The sequence below is a fragment of the Vicia villosa genome, linkage group LG1, assembly GCF_029867415.1.
Source record: "Vicia villosa cultivar HV-30 ecotype Madison, WI linkage group LG1, Vvil1.0, whole genome shotgun sequence".
NCBI classification, from domain to species: Eukaryota; Viridiplantae; Streptophyta; class Magnoliopsida; order Fabales; family Fabaceae; genus Vicia; species Vicia villosa.
The window spans coordinates 16711409-16732261 of record NC_081180.1 but is presented as its reverse complement, the minus strand read 5'-3'; the positions used below and the strand labels follow the sequence as shown (position 1 = coordinate 16732261).

Below are 20853 nucleotides of genomic sequence, written 5' to 3'. Positions count from 1 at the left end.
ACAAAGAAAAATCATTTTTTTTGAGCACTCGAGCCCAAAGAAGGCATCAGGTGTCTCATCCACAAAAAAGAGGGACACAAAAACGATTTTTCGCCCGCGACAAATATCTCCGAATTATGTGTAATCCCTTTTAGAGTAATAAAAACTATCTACAACTATATTAACATTTAATTCAAAACACATAGGTCCCATATTAAGGTCATGTACCTAATTTAGAGCCTAAAGTAAACCAGAAGCTCAGCTCACCAGTACATCACAAATATGATATAACCGCTATAGTTTAGTTAACAAAAAACACCATGCCCATCTCTTATACAAAACTAATTTCCACTTTGTTGTTCATAGACGAAAGGAAGTATCCATATTACATTTTAAATTTGTCTATTGATGGCATACTCCACTTGTTACAAGAAATAGCTTGATGAAATTAATGAGGTGTTGTTTTTAATTCCTAAGCAGGTTGCTAAACCTTGAATAGCTCAATGAATTTGTTAAGAACTGTCATCTGTTTCACAATAACAGTGTTCTAGATCTTGTTGTTTCTTTGCATCTAAATACTCAAAATAACAACAGAAAAAAGAGAACAATTCTCATGAGACAAAATTTGAATGATGTTGAAAAAAGTCATAGGAGCGTCGACTCCGCTATTTCCTCATCACAAATAATAAAATAGACGGGGGATTTGGCGCCAAATGTTTCGACTATTAGAACAATTTAGAAAGATATGCAAATAAACTTTGATATCATTATCACATACATTACAATTATTTAGACAAGTAATACCTTTGTCTTGAAGCCGATGTCGGGTAAGGATGCAGTATCCACACACTCAACATAACCTTTGGTGATTTTTGAATTTTGTCTATACTAACCAAATCAAAGATTGTGTTAATTATCTAAGAGTTTCACCTCTCATTATACTCTCATTATACAGTAATAAAATATTAGCCGCAAAAAAGTGATTCTCAGCATTAAGTTGGTGGAGTGATGGAAAAAGAATAAATCTATCAAACCACTTTTCATTAAAAATAGATATGTTTAAACCATCTAAAATAAATATTGCACTATAAATACAACACCACACAAAATTAGTGTTATTCCACAACCTCAAAGTAAAAAAGTTGGTATTTTGGATAATAACATGTTTTGAATAAATTAGATAAGATTGTTCTGCAATGTGAATATACACCATCCTAGTTTACTGAGAAGAGAAAGATTGAATAAATAAAATTTGTAAAGCTCATGCTTCTTTTGTTCATAGGCATAAAAAGTTTGTCTCATGACAACTAATATAGTCTCTCTGTATGAGATCCTAACTTACCCCACCAGAAAGAATCCATATTTTCTCATATCATCAATTAGGGAGGAAGGTAACATAAAAATACCCATGAAATTCAAATTGGCTGAAGCAAAAATTTGATGTGAACGTCTCGGCCTACCTATGAGAAACGTTTTCTAGTCCAAGAGTTTATCTTTTTCCAAACTCTTTTCTCGATTAAGCTAAATTTTACCTTCTTACTCCTGTCGACCGTGGATGATAGTCCTAAGTACTTTCTTGTATCGAGGAATGTTTGAACACTAAGAACACAACCAATAAATTCTCTATCCTATTGGGTAGTATTAGGACTGTAGAAATTTTCATACTTTTGATATTTGATCGTTTGTCCAAAAGCTGCCTTATATGTTTCAAAAATATTTTCCATGCTCGTGACTTCATGACTATTAGTCCTGAAAAATAAAATACAATCATTAGTAAATAACATGTGAGATATAATGGATGCATCACCGACAAATGTTGACTCCATAAATGTTATGGATCCCTGTGTCGCAAGCTTCTTTCATGTATTATGGGTCCCATATCACCATCATTGACGACAACACAATAATCAACAAATTTAACACACAACATGACCAAAAAAATCCATTCCATTTTTCACCACTGTACCCATATCAAATTCAGCGTTAATCACGATTTGACCACTATACCTAGACATATTTTACACATTCAAATTATGAAATATTAAGTAAATGCCACAAAGATTTAAACCTAAAACGGGTTTGGGCCCATAACCTATTCAACTCAGTTTCTAAAACACATATAAACAAGTAAACAGCATTAGAAATCGGTCACAGTAAAACAATTTCTAGTAAATCGCGATTACTAGCAGTCGTCCCTTCCGGCACCGGCTCGGAACCAGAACCTCAACATGCCCGTCCGATGGTACGATCACTCAACCCAATCCCATTTATACTCTCTCTCTAATACTTTTCTAAAATGAAAATGGTGTTTCAGGATTCTTCACTGGCAACCAACCCAAGGATCGGTAGTAAACAGCCACATACTGAACGAAATCTCACAGTGCGTCGACACTTTCAGCGGCGTCAAAGAAGGAAGATGGAAATCTACTCTCACTTTCTACAGAGCCAATGTACGAGACCAGTCAATGAGTGCTGAATTCCCTCGCGATTTTCTCGGAATTTCGCTCATGGAACAGCCTGATAAATATTACTTCATTATTCGCAGTCATAAGCTTGTTGTTGAGGCTGAGTCTTCAATTCTGACTATCATGGAGAAACTTCAGTCTTATAAATCTAAAGTTGCTCTTAATTTTGAGGTTTAGTCTTTTGGGTATTTCTTTGTGTTTGGCTCTAGTTTTGAATTTGTGTTTTTTGGTTAATTGTTGTTGGGATGATGGTGCAGGGTTTGCAGTATAAACTGGGTGACTTTCAGTTGAGACTGATTAAGGTTGTTCCTAATCAAGCTGAAAATCTCAGAGGCATTTTAATGGAGGTAACCACGTTTGATTTTTTGTTCCGTTGGTTAGTGTGTGTTTGGTTCTTACATTGGCAAAAATTGATTTTGGATAAATATAAGTTTAAGATAAAATGACTTATGTTTGGATACGAACGCCCGAAAATCAATTTTTGATGCTAAACTATGTATCCTACCTAGCTCCTTTTAGGCATCATCTGGAATTCTATGTAGAATTGACACCTTTTATAAATGTGTGTCTGGTGTCTGACACGTGTCATGTCTGTGTTAGACACCAACATATGTGATAACATTCAATTTACTGGTTTTTTAAGATTATTACCAATGTCGACGTATGAGTGTCGGTGATATGTCCGGTGTTCATGTTTGTGTCAATGCTTCATGGCTGGATATTGAGAGATAGTTTGCTTTCCTTTATATAAGCCAGATTGACCAGCCCCAAAGTGTGTGATTCCGCAATTGACTACACCAGGAGTCCATGTATTTAGAGGGATTCTTTTATTTTCAGTTCCCTTTTGATTCCACTAGTCATATATATGTTAAGTACAACAATGTTGTTTCAAATCTTTACTTAAAAGCTATACCCAACTTATTTTCTTCCATAGAATATGCATCATCCAGATACCCCCTTTGACATCACGAAACAATGAGCTTTATTTGGTGTTTTGTTGATAATTCTTTCTTCAACTTTTTTGAGGCTACGATTTATTGCTTTCATTTGAATAACATTCCCTTTTGGACAGAACAGGATAGAACACAAGGTCATTGAATTAATTGGAGATGAAAAACCCTGAAACCTCTGTCTCTCCCTTTCTACTGTCAGTGTTATCAAATAGCGGCGCCGTGGCGGATATACATGGCGGTTTCTGGGCTCGTCGCTATGGTAAATATCGGCCGATATTGCGGGTTTTTCCGCCATAATCCGCTATAACAGTGCTGCAAAGCAGCCGTTATGGAGGGTTTTTCCGCCATGAACTGCCATCCGCCATCGACAACGGCTGCTGCTGTTGCTGTTTGATGCACTAGTTTAAAATTATAAAAAGCAAAAACCTTTTTCAAGTATTTTTCCTTCTAAATTTTGGAAATTGCTCCATCAAGGATGTCTTTCACAAGATTGTCAAGATCTCAATCTAGATCTTAAAATCTTACGATCGTGCGTTCTCACTTGCCCCCAACAATATAGATCTAAAGTAGAATAGTTTATTGAAGCAAAATCAAGTAAGATCGCTGCAAAATCAAGATTGTTGATTATGTGTGATCTTGATCAGTTTCGATCACAATCGGCCATTTTCAGGCCACCATCATTACAATCGGCTGTCTGACGGCGGTGAATGTATGCCTTTTGAAATGAAGTTTCAGATTTGGGGTTTTGAGAATAAACATTTCAGATGTAGGGTTTGTTTTAAATAATGAGCTTAAGTCAAACTCGTTTGGGCCAAGGATGTCCCTAATGTCTAACAAATGCTTACTGTGGTAAATGGTAATAAAGTACTAGAATTATATCATACATGTCTAAAGAATATGAAAAAAAGTCATTTTTCCACAAATACACTTGCCTACCAAAATATTATGGAAAATTACTTCAAATATATAGTATTATTTTTTTTTCCGTTTTAGTAGAATCTTGTGATTTTTGTTACAATCTTATGTTTTACGTTTTTGCTACCCTTCTCGATCTTAGAAAAATAATTGAGTAGGATCTTCCAATTTTGGTTACAATCTTATGTTTTACGATCTTGCTACCCCTTCTTGATCTTAGAAAGATAATTGGGTAGGATCTTCTGATCTTGCTTACAATCTAATGTTTTACGATTTTACCATCCCTTCCCGATCTTATGCAAGATCTCGATCTTGACAATCTTCCATCTGTCACAAAGCTATCAAAATTATGATGCAGTCCTTTGCCTTGCCATCGACTTGACTCCAGCGACGTCATAGAACTTGACAATGAGAAAGAATTCCCTGATCGGCAGCACTGGCTGGGTTCTAGCGTTCTAAACAGTATTAAAACATTTAGCAGAATTCATAGGAAGCTCTTAGTAATTGTAACTTGCACTTTAGGCTGATTGGTGGAAGTTTAATTGAAGCATTTTCCTCTTAGGTATCATATACTTCAATTTTATTATCTTATAATAGTGTAATTATAGCTGTTTTCTGTTTAATCACATCCACCATCTAATTGATCAATATTTTTTCTTCTTCTTTTGGGAATGTTTTTAAATGACAATAATGATTTTGTCGCTCTCTTATTTTGTCTAGTCTTTTATTTAGCAATCCAAAAGAATCTTTTTGATTAAGTCTTTTATGCAATGGCTTCTTTGCTTAAAGATGAGAAAGCCTTCAATTGATCTGCTTAGGTGTGTTGTCAATAGTGCCGTGATTGCGCACTATAGCAGATTCAAATAGCAGTTTAGGGATCTACTGTAACACAACTACTCTTCTCACTTGTAATTTTGTTTAGTTTGTTTACTATTGTTTAGCCTTCGCAATAGGGGCTATACTGCTATAATGCATTTTTTTAAGTTTTGTTAATTTTTGTCTGCAGATTGAGTATCTTCCTATTTCTTCAATTGAAATAGCCAAGCCAATTCTTGAAGAGTTCATTGACATATGGCGACAAGTGCTGTCGAAAAAATCATTACCCGGTCAATTCATGCGAGCAGAACCAGTATTTGCGGAATATGGGCTCTCAGACACTTACAGTTTTCAACACACAGCTGTTCAGTATGCTGCTGCATTGGCCCAATTAATTGCATCAGTTCAGTCAGGAGGGCAGTTAAGGAGTTAATTAGTTAGTTAGGACCATTGAAGCTTTTCCTCTCATCAAAATGCAATAAAGTTCTTCTGCTTAACGCCAACACCAAGAGTGTAAATCAGACTCAGTGGTTTTGTTGTTGCATGTCTCCTGAAGTGTTGTTATTTATTTCTGAGTCGTACAATTCAGAGGAGATCTTGATTATTTTTTAATCTTATACACTTTTTTTGAATTTCAGAAATACATCTTAAAATTACAAAAGGATACTTTTGAATATCAATTTTAAGTGTTTAAATGTCATTTATGGTGTTTAAGAGTAATTCCCAAACAATTAAACTTTCAGAATACAAAATAAGTTAAATGAGTTCTAACAGCTTGGAAGTTGGAACCATACACACAGGGGCTGTATAAAATATGCAGTTTAGAGGCCCAAATTTATAACAAAATTCAAATCCATTTTAAATATCTGGATATAATTAAGAAATTTTTCATTGCATCCATATATATATTCTCAGATCCGCGGTTGAAACTCCAAATTACCCCTATATTTTGGAGATGCATATCCGAAGACACCTATTTTTAATTATAAGGGGTGTTTTTGGAGATGCATCTCCGAAATATTTTGGAGTTTATCAGCAAACGCAAACATCCACCCCTTCAGTTTTTATAATACACAAAAATCAACTTCAAACCCATTTTCAAGTGTTCCATTTGACGCATATCATAGCCTATAACTTCAACTCAACTTCCATTCAAGTCTCAAAGCTCCATTATCTTTACACTAAAAGCTTCAATAAACTGTAAGTTTCAACAATCTCCAACTATAGATTCAAAATGTTGTTTTTGTTATTAGAAATTAAGATATTACTATAGGTTGAATGATGTTGTAGTTCAATGATATATTTTAGATTTAGAAAAATGAGATTTTGGTTGAGTTAGGGCAAGAAATGGAACTCAGCCAAAAATGGTTGTTCGCATGTAATTTCAGAAGTGCATTTTTGAAATCACCTCTGACCAGTTTCGAATATGCACTTCCGAAATTTGGTCTGAGTTATTTTTTTTTAAGTTTCAATTTTGTTTTCTTCATACTCTTATGAGTGACATTTTTTCAGGAAAATGATAGATAATCAGGTACCGACCGCACGACTTAGAAAGGGGAGGCAAACACAGACAGTATCGGCTCGGCGCGAGAGTATCGTGCAACAAGGAGTGACTATGGGACAGGGACAGGGTCGAGTCCGAGTCCAAATGGATTAGCCGCCTGAAGGATCATCATCTGCACCGAGGAGTCGGCTGTCTCGGGCGTCTTCCTCTCGTGAGGTTAGTCGGGAGGAGGAGTAGGAGGTTGCGAGGAGGAGGAGGTACCTAAGGTTCACCCTGAGCACAACGATGCTCAGGACGCAGAGGCGGGCAGCTTCCCGGGAGGGCCTTCTGACACACCCCTCTTGATTTACTACCATAACCATGTTGCTCGACGTATTTGGGACAACGAGGTTGTTTTTTTTTGCACTATCTAATTTAATCGTTTTAATTTCAAATTGTTCAAATGAATTTATACAGTTTAACTAACATTGTTGTTTTTTTGTAGCGACAAAAACGACCTACCATAAAATTCGTGAACCATTCGCGGAAAATATTTGATTTGTTTAAACTGCAGGCTCAGTGGTTTAATGATGTTGTAGGTGGTTCTGGACTTGGCGGGTTATGCATGACCGGATATAGTACTATAAGTCACGGCATGCAGGGGGCATTTACTGAAAGGTGGTACAAGGAGACCTCGTCTTTCCACGTTCCTGTTGGGGAGTTGACGATCACCCGCTACGATGTTGCCTGTCTGCTCCACCTGCCGATCAGAGGGAGGTTATTGGACCATTCTCGGATACAGAGGGTTGAGGCCATATAGTGGATGGTGTATTACTTGGGTATGGACCTAAATATGGCAGATTATGAGTGTCGAGCAACTAATGGGGCACATATCCGGTTCTCCAGCCTGAAAGAGCTTTATGAGAACCACTTGGTGGTGGCAGCGGAGTCTGAGGAGGAGGGTGATGGGCTTTTTATTGAGTATCACCGTGGTTGCGCTTTGCGGTGTTGGTTCATGTTATTGGTAGGCACCACCCTCTTTGTGCACAAAAGTGCAACCTACATGGACATGACTTATTTCCGGTACTTTATTGATCTGACTACAGTTCACGAGTGGAACTAGGAGGCCGCCATTCTGGTATACCTATACCAGAAGCTGAATGAAGCATCGAACTGGAGGACCAGACAATTGACTAACTCTTGCACACTCCTCACAGTACATTTCTTTTTAATTATATCACATTTGATTATATCACATTTCTTTTTAACATATTATCGTATTTGTGTTTCAGAGTTGGATCATCTCTTACTTCCATCGCATCCACGACTACGATTCTGATCCCTTTTACACTGACGTCATCCCCAGGGCTGCATGATAATTCCTCCAAAGGGGGAATTAGAAAGTTGGGCATTATCGTGTATATCTCGATCATACTGCTCACGATGACATCTAGTGGATGTCCTCCAGTGATTACGGTGATGTCCCATTCGAACGCATCGCGTTATATTCCGGATGGTTGGCATGTGGGGTCAACACCATGGTCAGATATCTGCCGGAGCGGTACATGAGACAGTTTGGGTGTGTGTTGATGATATCGAGATCTCAATTTGAGGCTGCTCCAGAAAATGTTACCCGTCAAGATCTCATTGCTATATTTGAGGATTGGACGCATCATCTAGTACCTGAGGAGTATCGGCGTATGCGGATCACCCAGAGCTGGCACTGCATAGATGGGTACGTGACATGGTTTTATCAGGTGTCACATCCTATTATGACACCTGATGCTCTAGGATGTCCACCTAGGCCAGCGCACGGGGAGCTATTGGAGAACCAGCAGGCTGAGGATCACCATGCCACTGATCTCCTGCCGATATGCCAGCGGATACACTCGATTATGCAGGAGGCATTGGAGAGAGGGATCATTGAGCAGGGCGGTTCTGAGGCGGTTGCCATAGTACAAAGGATGGTTAGTGAGGCGTTCGATGTGGCGGCGTATAAGAGGCAGAGGAGGTCACAGGGAGTTCGTATTAGGCATACTCTGTAGTATTAGCCTATTTATGTATTGTTTATGACTTTTTTACGGTGTTATTTTGGCATTTTGAACTTATCCGAACAACTTTTTATATATTATGATATCATTTTTTTACTATAATCTACGTCTTTTTTATTTTCATTAAATATTTGTCGGATAATAGAAGGTATTAATTTTAGAAACTACAATGATCCTATTGTAACAATGTAATGTTGTTGTTTTTAAAAATGAAGAATCAGAGAATATTTCTAATATGCATATCCGAAACTACTTCATGGCATTTTCGGACATGCATATCCGAAATATTTATTTGTAGTTTAAATATGGGTGTTTTCGGATATGCATATCCGAAATATTTGAAAATGAGAAAATGATGCCTTCGGAAATGCATATCCGAAGGGTATTTTGGGGTTTTCAGGAGTGTTTTCCACCCTATATGGGTGCAATGAGAAATTCCCTATAATTAAATAGTTATTAAACAGTTTAGTTATTAATGGTTGGTTATCCATCCATGTAATCCAAATATAATTAAATGGTTATTAATCGGTTAAATTATTTTTAGACTCGGTTATAATTCGGTTATTATTCAAAATTTAAAGTTAATCCAAATATTTTAATTCAATTATAACTCTTTTAATTTTCAAAATAAAAAATATTTTCAAATTGGATTTAAAAAAAATAGTTATATAACATAACTAAATTTATAATCGGTTATATATCCAATTTTGATTAAAATGTGATTATGGTATAAGTCAAAATTATTTAAATGATTTGAAAATAGTTATGCTTTAGTTTCTAAAAATAATCTACTATGCACACTCCTATATACACATCTAATACACAAATGTCAAATCTTATTGGAAATGTGTTTATTTACAAAATAAATAGATCCTAAGTTTATTATTATATTTTTCTCTCCAAATTATCCATAGTTTCCTTTAACTACATAGCTATGTGGGAGAGAAACTCAAATCGATTTAGTTTAGAAATGGATTTCACATAAAGTGGTATGGTGTACATAGATTTCACCCAATAAACTTTGTAACATAAACTAACATACCAATAAACTATATCATTTTTCAGAGTCTAATAAACTTTGTAACTTAAACTAACATACCAGTAAACTATGAATCACTAACTATGCGAATATGACTATCACTCATTTGACCAAAGAATAAAAAATGCTGAAGATAAATATGTGAGTTGAGAAGGGTACCTAGATAGGCGAGGTTGAGGAAGCAAATAAATAAAGAAAGATAGATGCTTTGAGTTAAGAGCTACAACTGCTGTGATAGGTGCTTTTAGGAAGGAAGAGAAGAAAACACTTGTTAATAAGAAACACTTATGAATGAAATTGAATGTCAAGGATTGTGAAAACTTTCCTCGTTGCTTAACCACTCATGTATATAGGCGAAAATAATTAAACGAACCAAATCAGTTGTAAAAAGAAATTACAAAATCAACGACCAAACTTTTTCCCTTGAAAACGTAAACAAACTCAAGTGCACTCTAAGGGGCGCCTTGCCCTTACTAGTCATTTTGACCCACGGGTCAAAAAGAAGTAGTGAAACGTTTAAATGATGGAAATGCATTTAATGAGCTTGTTCCCCACCACTTTTTGAATTGAATTCGTACATTTTGTTTTTGGTTCGAATCAGACAACTTCCTTGGAGGCCAACCACAAATGTTAAGGACCTTGACAAGCCTTTGGGGTAACTATTCTGCACCGACCAAAGGCTCAAATCGCCGAGGCCCAAATCAATGTAAATTCACTCCACTTGACCTAAGGTATAAAAGTCATCTCATATGAAATACAAGATACACTTTCTGATTTCCACTTTCACCATATTCATTTTGAATCTTGAACTGACTTGAGTGTTGGAGTGTTAACTTTGTAGATCCACCTCTGCGCCACCATATTGGAGATTAACACCACTGGTTCAGGACTTTGAACTAACCGACTACATCCTATTCTATTTCAGAACATAGCAAAAATGTATTATTTAAAAAAGGGCCATGCAAATCGGTGCCCCCGAGGCACTGATTAAAAATTCCAAATAAAAAAATATTTTATGTTAAATGAATTGAATACACACAATATTCTTTAGAAAAATTAATTATTTCTGTTTTCAATGCATTGAATACACATATATTTTTAAAAAACTTATTTTTTTAATCTCTTAAAAAATATCCAACTTGCCTTTTTAATCTCTCAACCTGACTCGTTAGCATTTTCCTTTAAAAAAATAATAGCATAAAATACATTAAAAATTATAATAGCATAAAGCATACAAATTAATATAATATCTAAAAAAAAGAGTGATTGAAACCAATCAACCAAACTGGAAAGATAAAGATATTATCAATTAAAATTTTTCTAAATAAAAAATTAGTCGAAACTGAATCGATTATACTCCCACCTATTAGGAGTAGAGATCTAATGCAATTAACTTATAAAAGAAAATAAATTTAAGCAAGAACTCATTCACAATAAAATATTAAATTATAGATAATGAAAGGAATATTTTTAACATTATTAAAATAAGTGGGGTGCTGCCATTTACATGTGTCAGGTGCCACATAGATTTTTCTTAAGCGACTCTTTTTTGTTAAATCAGCCATAGTTAAACGAATGCCTTCAAGGTGGTAGGGTAGATAAGGTGGGGAGAAATTGGATTCCAGCACCGTTACCGGCTCGAACCAGAACCTCAAGATGCCCGTCAGATGGTACGATCATTGAAATTGTTCTGGGCCAACCAAAGGGCAAATTAGTGAGGCCCAAATCAATGCAAACCCACTCCACATGACACAAGGTGTAAAAGTCACCTCATACAAATTACAAGATACATATTCTTTTTTCCAAACCCATGGGAAAAATCGACCAATCCAAAGGGTCTTTGACCCTGATCCTGACATCATCAATGGTCATTTCGGAATTTAGAATAAACGGGGTCCCCCCAACTTATGCACCCACCTAACCCTACTTGCTTGCATCAGACAACTCCACCAACATTATGATACTCCGAGACAACTCATCAACTTTAAAATGCTCTCCGAGCTTCACCCAAGAAGCTACGTCCAGCCTACCTCGATACTCCAGGTGGGTCTTAATTTCAACGTCAACGGGTTCGCTGGTAAACTTAGACGAAATCCCCAACACATTCTCTCATCAACTTAGCAACTAGTATTACTACATTAGATAAAACAAGCGGGGGGCATATGAACCTCAATGTGACCCTCATCAACGTCATTATCTAATAAGACGACAGCGAAAGAATCTACGGAATAAGCTTTCTCATCAAGAAAAATTCAAGATACTTTTTTTCCTATCAGAATCATCGGTCAACGACACAACTTTGTGGCCGATGTAATCATGAGAAAGGGGAGGGATTGTGAATCAATAGATACCATTGTTTGTGCAACGAAAGAAACATCACTCTTAGAATCACTAACTATGCGAATAAGGCTATCTAGGGATGGCAATTTGGCCCATCCCCAGTGGGTACCCACAAAAAACCCCATATCGGGTAGGGTAAGTACCCATAAAAATTGGTATGGGCACGGGCACGGGTAATTACCCATTAAAATATGCGGGTATGGGTGCGGGCACGAGTACCTTACTACCCAACCCGCCCCATACCCACACTACATATTTTTATAATGTCATTTATATTATTATATAAAAATGCATGATTCTACATTTTTTTTAAAAATATATCGCTATTAAATCATTATACATTTTAGAAAAATTAATTATTTCTGTTTTTCAATGCATTGAATACCCATATTTAAAAAAAAAAACTTATTTTTTAATCTTTTTTTTAATTTCTTAAAGAATGTCCAATTTATCTTTTTAATCTCTTAACTAGTGCCATGGGGACACTCGTTAGCATTTCTCTTTAAGATAATAGCATAAAATACATTGAAAAATATGATAGCGGAGATACACAAATTATTAAAATATTTGAAAAAAAAAAGAGTGATTGAAACCGATCAATCAAACCAAAACAAACTGAATCAAAACAAAACAATAAAGATATTATCAATTTAGAAATCTATCTATAATATAAAAAAAGTTGATGTTCTGGAAATCACAAAAATACTCTTTTGTTATCTTAGTCTAAAATAATAATTTGGTGGCAAACAATGTCTTTTGTTGGTTTTTCCAACTCACTTTCACTTTCTAAGTCACTTTTCACTTTCTAAGTCACTTTTCACTTTCTACTTTTTCACTTTCCAACTCACTTTTCACTTTTTATTACTTTATTATTATTATTATTATTATTTCTAATAAATTATTAATTAAAATATTCCAATACATTATCTTTTTAATAAAAAAAATTTATGACCATTTTAAATGATTGTTAATGTACATTTAAAATAGTATTTAATTATAAAAATTAACTTTAGTAATTGAATATTAATAACGAAGAAATATAATTTGAAATAATTTTTATTTTAAGATAAAATATTTTTTAAGAAAATAATAATAATTTTAGTTTTAAAAAATATTTCAATTAAAATGAATTTAAAAATATACTTAAAAAGGTGTGTTATTGAATAAAATACAAAAATGTGTGTCACTTATCATTAACTTTAATTTATATGATTCAGAATATTATTATATTAATATATGTCATTAATGAAATTTATACAATTAAAATAATGTTTGTACAATTAAATATTAGAAAAATTATTTATTATTGATGTCATTTCACAAATATATGCTATCAATGTAAATAGGAGAAATATATATATATATATATATATATATATATATATATATATATATATATATATATATATATATATATATATATATATATAAGAGAAAAAATTGTATTACTTATTCGATTGTAATTTAACAAAAATAATATTTGTATATCGGAAAAAAAAATCTACTATTGATCTAAATATTTTTATATACGAAAAAAAATGATATTTATGATCTAAAAAAATTTTATTCTAAAAAGGTATACGGGAAAAAAACTATTATTGATCTAAATATTTTTATGTAAACGATATCTAAACATAAATAATATTAATATATGAAAAAAAATCTATGAATGATCTAAATATTTTTATATATGAAAAATGGTATTTATGATCCAAAAAACTTTTATTCAAAAAAAGTATACGGGAAAAAAACTATTATTGATCTAAATATTTTTATATACGAAAATTTATAATTGATTAAGATATTATTATAAACGATACTTAAACATAAATAATATTTGTATATATGGGGAAAATCTATTAATGATCTATATATATTTATATATGAAAAATGATATTTGTGATCCACAAAATTTTGTATACGAAAATATTATTAATTTAAATATTTTTATATACGAAAATTTACTATTGATCTAGATATTTTTCTAAATGATACCTAAACATAAATAATATTTTTATACAGAAAAAAATTATTATTGATTTAAATATTTTTATATACGAAAAATGGTATTTATGATAAAAAAAATTTGATTCAAATTTTGTTTTTATTTAAAATAAATATATTAGATAAACTAATGCGCCTACCAAACTAGAACCCGTAAGAATGCACAAGTTTGTTATTAATTTTTTTAATTAAAAAGTAATCCAGACTGAATCGATTTAGACAATTTTTTTAATCAAAAACCAGTGTAAATTGAATCCATTTATACCCCTACCTATTAGGGAGTAAGATCTGATACAATTAGCTGATAAAAGAAAATAAATTTAAGCAAAATCTCATTCATAATAAAACATTAAATTATAGACCATAAAAGGAATACTTTTGACATTATTAAAAGGAAAATAAGTGGGGGTGTTGCCATTTACAGGTGTCGAGTGCCACGTAGATTTTTCCATAAGTAACTCTTGTTTGTTAAATCAGCCATTGTAAAACAACTGCCTTCAAGGTGGGTCGAAATTGGATTCCAGCACCGTCACCGGCTCTAACCAGAACCTCAACATGCCCGTCAGATGGTATGATCACTGATCCCAATCCCATTTATTCTCTCTCATTTTCTGCTTAAACTAAAATGAAAACGGTGTTTCAGGATTCTTCACTGGCAACCAAGCCAAGGATCGGTAACAAACAGCCACATACTGAACGAAATCTCCCAATGCGTCGACACTTTCAGCGGCGTCAAAGAAGGAAGATGGAAATCCACCCTCACTTTTTACAGACCTAATGTACGAGACCAATCAATGAGTGCCGAATTCCCTCGCGATTTTCTCGGAATTTCGCTCATGGAACAGCCTGATAAATATTACTTCATTATTCGCGGCCATAAGCTTGTTGTTGAGGCCGATTCTTCAATCTTAACTATCATGGAGAAACTCCAATCTTACAAATCTAAAGTTGTCCTTAATTTTGAGGTTTATTTTTTCTTCTTCCAATTTTGCAGTTATTTTGTTCCAATTTTACTATATACGTAACTTGATTGTTGTTGTGACTTGTGATGATGGTGCAGGGTTTGCAGTATAAACTGGGTGATTTTCAGTTGAGATTGATTAAAGTTATTCCTAATCAAACTGAAAATCTAAGGGGCATTTTAATGGAGGTAACAACATTTAAAGTTATTATTCGTAGATGTTTTTGATTAAGAGTTGTTGAAATTGATTAAGAGTAATAACAAGTTAATAGTTATTGTTCATAAATGTTTTTGATTAAGAGATGTTGAATTTGATCAAGTGTTTTTGATTAAGCTTTGTGCTTTGAAATTTGATCAAGTGTTTTTGATTAAGCTTTGTGCTTTGAAATTTGATCAAGTCTCTTATGAGTATTTTGTTAATTTAGTTTTACGTTTTATAGTTATTATTCATATAATTAGTCCAAAAATTAGTCAAATAGCGGTTATCCTGTTATCCGCTATCCCAGTTTTAGGGTGGGCCACTCTGCTTCGTTTTCTAGGATTAATAACTCTGATTTTTATCTTTAGCCCTCTTTTGATCACAATAGTCTGATCTCAATAGGCGTATACATCGTCAAGAGTATTTTATGTTTCTCTTGAATAATATACCTTTAGACTTTAAGTATATTGATATTTGAAATCATTACTTATAAGGTAAACCCACCATAGTTTCTTCCTTAGACTATTTCATTCTCAAGTTACTCCCCTCAGATGTCTGATAGAAACTGGTAGCAACATACAAATTAATGGTAGAAATTGACTTTTAATTACAAACAATAAAAATAATGCATAATACACACATAACCTAACCCTAGAGATTTGAGAGTCTTGGTCTCTCCCTCCAAGAATTAGAGAGCTTGGTCTTTCCCACACAAAACCATTCAATAACTATGCCATCATCATCTGTTTCTCCTATCCTTTCCCTATTTATTCCTAAGGAAAAGCTAACATGTGCCCCAAGGGCACAAGTTAATGAAATATTTATAGAAATATTTTATTGGAACGCGTGCATTCAATGTATCGAAACTTTAAATTTGACGTTATTATATTTAATTACATTTAACTTTTTCTAATTATAGTATCCTTAACCTGTGCCCTTAGGGCACATGTTAGCATGACCCATAAGATAATTACCATAATAACTTCTTCATAGCTGCCTATAACTTCCCTTAGAAGAAGTCCAACATGTAACAACTAATTTACCAAACACTCAAGTTAATTTATCAACTATCAGTCATCAGCTATCAGCTATAAGTCATCAGCTACCAGCTATCAACTAGTTTTACCAAACAGAGCCTTAATATCTTGGCGTACCCAATGCCATTATTATTATTATTATTATTATTAATTATTTCTAAAAACCTTAACTCTAAATCTGATGGATAGAAGGGTATAATACAGTAATGCTTTGTTTCCATTAAAACTCACACTCATGAATGATTCTTTGATTCTCAAGTAAAATAGGGGCTCATTTCTTTTACAGAAGAACATATTTTCTCTGAGAAATAACAACACTTGTTTTTGATTGAGCAAATTCAATTCCAAGAAAGTACCGCAGCCGACCAAAATCTTTGGTTTAAAAATGTGTAAACAACTGTTGCTTTGGTTGTTTAATGCCCTCTTCATCATCACCTGTAATGACAATATCATTTACATACACTACAGGGTAAATCATCTCATTCAAAAACGAGGATTTAAAGAAAACCAAGTGATTTGCTTCATACCAAATCATACTAAATTGTTGAATAAAGGTGGGTTGTTTCATATAAATCTCTTATTCTAAATCACCATGTAGAAAGACATTCTTGTTATCGAGTAGGTATAGAGGCCAACAGCAAATGGCAGCCATAGACAAGAACAAACGAACTGATGCCATTTTAGCAATTGGAGAAAAATCATCACCATAATTCAAGCCATAAATCTGAGTATATTCTTTTGCCACCAATCGGGCCTTCAATCTATCCATATGCTCCTCGGGCCCAACTTTGACAGTGAAAACCTATCGACAACCCACTGTAGATTTTCTAGTAAGACTTTCCAGTAGGACGAGGAACAAGAGTCCATATACTATTGAATTCCAAAGCTGTCATTTCATCGATCATTGCCTATCTCTATCCTGGATGAGATAATGCCTCCTGGATATGAATGGTAATAGAAGACAAGGCAGAAGGCAGAAACAACGACAGAATGACAGGATGACAGGAAGGTAACCTATGGTAACTTACAAAATTATAAATATGATATGGATTGATAGTGGATCGTTTACCTTTACGAAGTGCAGTGGCTTAGTCAGCCTATTACGAAGTGCAGTGGCTTAGTCAGCCTATTACGAAGTGCAGTGGCTTAGTCAGCCAAATGATAGGTGGGACTGTAGTAGGAGAAGAGAGTAGTGTAGGAGTTGATTCACGAGGATTAGGTGGAAGGAGAACCTCTGAAGCTCTATGAGGCTCATAAATAACACCATACCTGTGATCAACCTGTGAGGAAGACACTTGTTCTAAAACCTGAGGAACATCAAGAGATGAATTGCGAATGCCGGAGGTGGTATTAAATCTGAACTACCTGTTGGCACGAAGAACATAGTATCCTCAAAGAATGTGACATCTGCAGACACAATGATACAATGTGTGTTAGGACTTAGGACAATAACACCGATATCCCTTTTGAACTTGAGAATACTCAAGAAAAACACATTTGACCGCCCATGCAGACAACTTATAAGATCATGTACAAAACAGGTGGAACCAAATACCCGAGGGGGGTCAATATAAAGGGGGTTCCCGTGGAAACAAAACAAATTGGGAATTTTATTACCCGTAATAGAAGATGACATGCCATTAATTAAATAACATGTCGTAAGAACAACGTCACCCCAACTTTTAAAGATGCCTTAACATTTATCAACGGTGTCCAGGTGGTATCAACAATTTGACAATACTACGTTTAGCCACACCATTTTGTTGCGGTTTATGTGGACAACTAGATTGTTGTATGATGCCATGAGATTATAAAGCAGTTCAAACTACGAGTAAGATGACCTGATTGAAATTAAATTGAAGGGACTAATAGGTACAAATAATACTGAGTTTAAGGATAAAGATGGAAGAGGTGAAGTGTGACCAACACCAGATGCATGCGCCTTAGACTTGTTAGCAAGAGTAATGGTGTGAGGTGTTTTAGGAGGAGATAATTTAGAAAAGAGAGATGGATTACCAACTAAGCTAAGTGATCAGATGCAGTAGAATCTAAAATCCATAGTCCAATAGACGTTGAGTGAGAGAAACAAACAGTAGAATTACCCGTGTGAGCAACAATAGCTGATGAGGACAATGCCTGTTGAGCTGCTTTATACTTAGATACTCTTGATATTCACTATCAATTTCAGGTTGGAACCTCAACTCAACTTGATATTCACTATTTGTAGGAGAAGATGGAGCAAGCTTATTTAGTTTTGCTTTTGTTGGTTATACTTTCACTCTGAATTTAAAATATTCAATGCTCTTATTATGCATGACATCTTCATAGATGTTAAACTGAGAGTAACCGTGCTTCCTTAGATACTTGTTTTTAAGTTTGGTTTTATTTTCTCTGCAGGTTGAGTATCTGCCTATTTCTTCAATTGAAAACGCGAAGCCAATTCTTGAAGAGTTCATTGAAATATGGCGACAAGTGCTGTTAAAAAAATCATTGCCCGGTCAATTCGTGCGAGCAGAACCAATATTTGCGGAATATGGGCTCTCAGACAGTTACAGTTTTCAACACACAGCTGTTCAGTATGCTGCTGCATTGACCCAGTTAATTGCATCAGTGCAGTCAGTGCAGTTAAGAAGTTAAGTACTTTGGACCAGTTAAGTAAATGGCAACATATATGTCAGTTAGTTAGGACCAATTTAGAAACATGCCGTTATAAGTTATAACCAACTAAAATTTGTCTGAAAGAATTAAACCTATGTGTCCTGTTTATTTGGTTAAAACATGGATGGCGTTTTACTGCAGTCAAAATCAACTGCAGTCACACATTCATGTGTCGGTAGCTATCCTATTAAGATTGGACAGTTTTAATTTAAAAACTATAAATTAAAAAATAAATCTATTTATTTGAACGGTTCGATCATGATCGAACGATTTATAACATTTTGACCATGTGAATGCGGCTAAAAGCCTACTGTCTCTAAGTTATCCATGGTTTACTCCAGCTACATCTAACAAGTCAATGGAAAACCTCCTTGGGAGACAGAACTTGATGTAACAAAAACTAACATACCATATTTTAATACTTATTCATATCATACATTGATTCTATTCAGATAAGCCATTTTTCTCAAGCATGTGATATTGTTTCAATTATGAAGGATCTTACTGTTGATTTGAAATTTCACATTATTGAATTTGAACCAATGTTAAGGGTCTGTTTGGTTGGGGGGTTTTGGAGGGGAGGGAATATTTTAAACCAATTGTGTTTGGTTCAATTTTTTATGAGGGGAGGGGAGGGGAGGTAATCTGAATCGCTATGAGAGGAGTTTTTTGTTCCCTCCGAATTGGAGGGATTTGGAGGGGAGGGGAGGGAGAGGAGTTATGTTAAAATCTATTTTTGTTATATTGACAAAATTATCCTCATTTTTTTATTATAATCATAAATTGTCCTTAGTAAATAAATTGTCCTTAGTAAATATTATATGTTAATTTATTATTTTATTAAAATTTTCATATTTTTTAACGACAATTCTATTATTTAATTACTATGACTCAACTTTTTTTTTCATGTGAATTTTATAAATATTTTATGAGATTAGATGGATCATCAAGATGAGAAAATGATTCATTTGAAGATTGATAACATAATGATTTTATGGCATTTATCAATATTTTATTTACATTTTAATATATTTTTGAGTATTTGAAATATTAAATATTTTATTTGTGATTATCTATGTTGTTCATGAGTTGATAAAATTTTTTTTGGTGAATATTATTTTGTTTTTATTTTATTTAGTAAGAGTGTTATAATATTTTAAGGATAAAAATGTAAAGTAGTTTTAAAACCCCTCCCCTCCCCCTTGTGAACCAAACATATATTTGATTAAAATGTCTCCTTCCCCTCCCCCTCTTTTGAACCAAACATACATTTAATTAAAATACATCACTTCACCTCCCCTCCCCTTTATTAAAATCCCTTCCCTCCCTTCCGTTGAACCAAACAGACCCTATCCATTTGAACCAAGTGTGAAAATGGACTCAGAAAACAAAGATTTCTTCTAGAGAACTTTCAATACATTAAAAACAAAAAATGTTTTTTTTCTCCTCAACCTTCTCAAATTCCATATTATCATTTTCTTCAATTCACCATCCATCAAATTTGTCTTCTCCATCCATATTCTCATTTTCTTCCCGTTTATCATCAATTGAATTCATATTCTCACACGATGTACCATCGCAATTTGAACCCAAAATCCTAGTCGCATCTGCTCTTATTTTCACTTTCTCTCTTCATGATACCCAATACGGCCGGAGGAGTCATCGCTTTTTTCTTTTGATGTTGATATTTCTTACTATGTGGTTGGTTGATCAAGCCATTGATGTAGACATTGGGACTCGAGTGTTTGTTGATTCGGTTTTTTTTTCGCTAACTAGGAACAAACCCGTGCGTTCGCACGGGTTCTGGTACGGGACGCGCATTTGTTTTAGATGTATATTTTTTAATAGAAAAATGTCTGGTACCCGTTAAAAATAATAATAATTGAATGTATATATAGAAAAATGTCTGGTACCCATAAAAAAATAGTAATTGAATGTATAGAAAAATGTCTG

General features: G+C 34.0%; 2 protein-coding genes across 2 annotated transcripts; both read left to right on the top strand.

Moving 5' to 3' along the window:
• The first annotated feature begins 2070 nt into the window (after positions 1-2070).
• LOC131629743 (mediator of RNA polymerase II transcription subunit 20a-like) lies at positions 2071-5808 on the top strand. The gene is made up of 4 exons (XM_058900523.1): positions 2071-2221; positions 2294-2615; positions 2702-2791; positions 5319-5808. The coding sequence occupies exons 1-4, from the start codon at positions 2208-2210 to the stop codon at positions 5559-5561; spliced, it is 669 nt and encodes a 222-aa protein (XP_058756506.1). The 5' UTR covers positions 2071-2207; the 3' UTR covers positions 5562-5808.
• An 8655-nt stretch (positions 5809-14463) lies between these two features.
• Positions 14464-19356, top strand: LOC131629737 (mediator of RNA polymerase II transcription subunit 20a-like). Its single transcript, XM_058900514.1, has 4 exons — positions 14464-14614; positions 14689-15010; positions 15106-15195; positions 18640-19356. The coding sequence occupies exons 1-4, from the start codon at positions 14601-14603 to the stop codon at positions 18877-18879; spliced, it is 666 nt and encodes a 221-aa protein (XP_058756497.1). The 5' UTR covers positions 14464-14600; the 3' UTR covers positions 18880-19356.
• Positions 19357-20853: the final 1497 nt, after the last annotated feature.

Bases quoted from the DNA above. Each gene is read 5' to 3' on its own strand.
- LOC131629737 (XM_058900514.1), top strand. The intron at 15,011-15,105 runs GTTTATTTTTTC...ATGATGGTGCAG, and splicing joins AAGTTGTCCTTAATTTTGAG to GGTTTGCAGTATAAACTGGG. The intron at 15,196-18,639 runs GTAACAACATTT...TTTTCTCTGCAG, and splicing joins TAAGGGGCATTTTAATGGAG to GTTGAGTATCTGCCTATTTC.
- LOC131629743 (XM_058900523.1), top strand. The intron at 2,616-2,701 runs GTTTAGTCTTTT...ATGATGGTGCAG, and splicing joins AAGTTGCTCTTAATTTTGAG to GGTTTGCAGTATAAACTGGG. The intron at 2,792-5,318 runs GTAACCACGTTT...TTTTGTCTGCAG, and splicing joins TCAGAGGCATTTTAATGGAG to ATTGAGTATCTTCCTATTTC.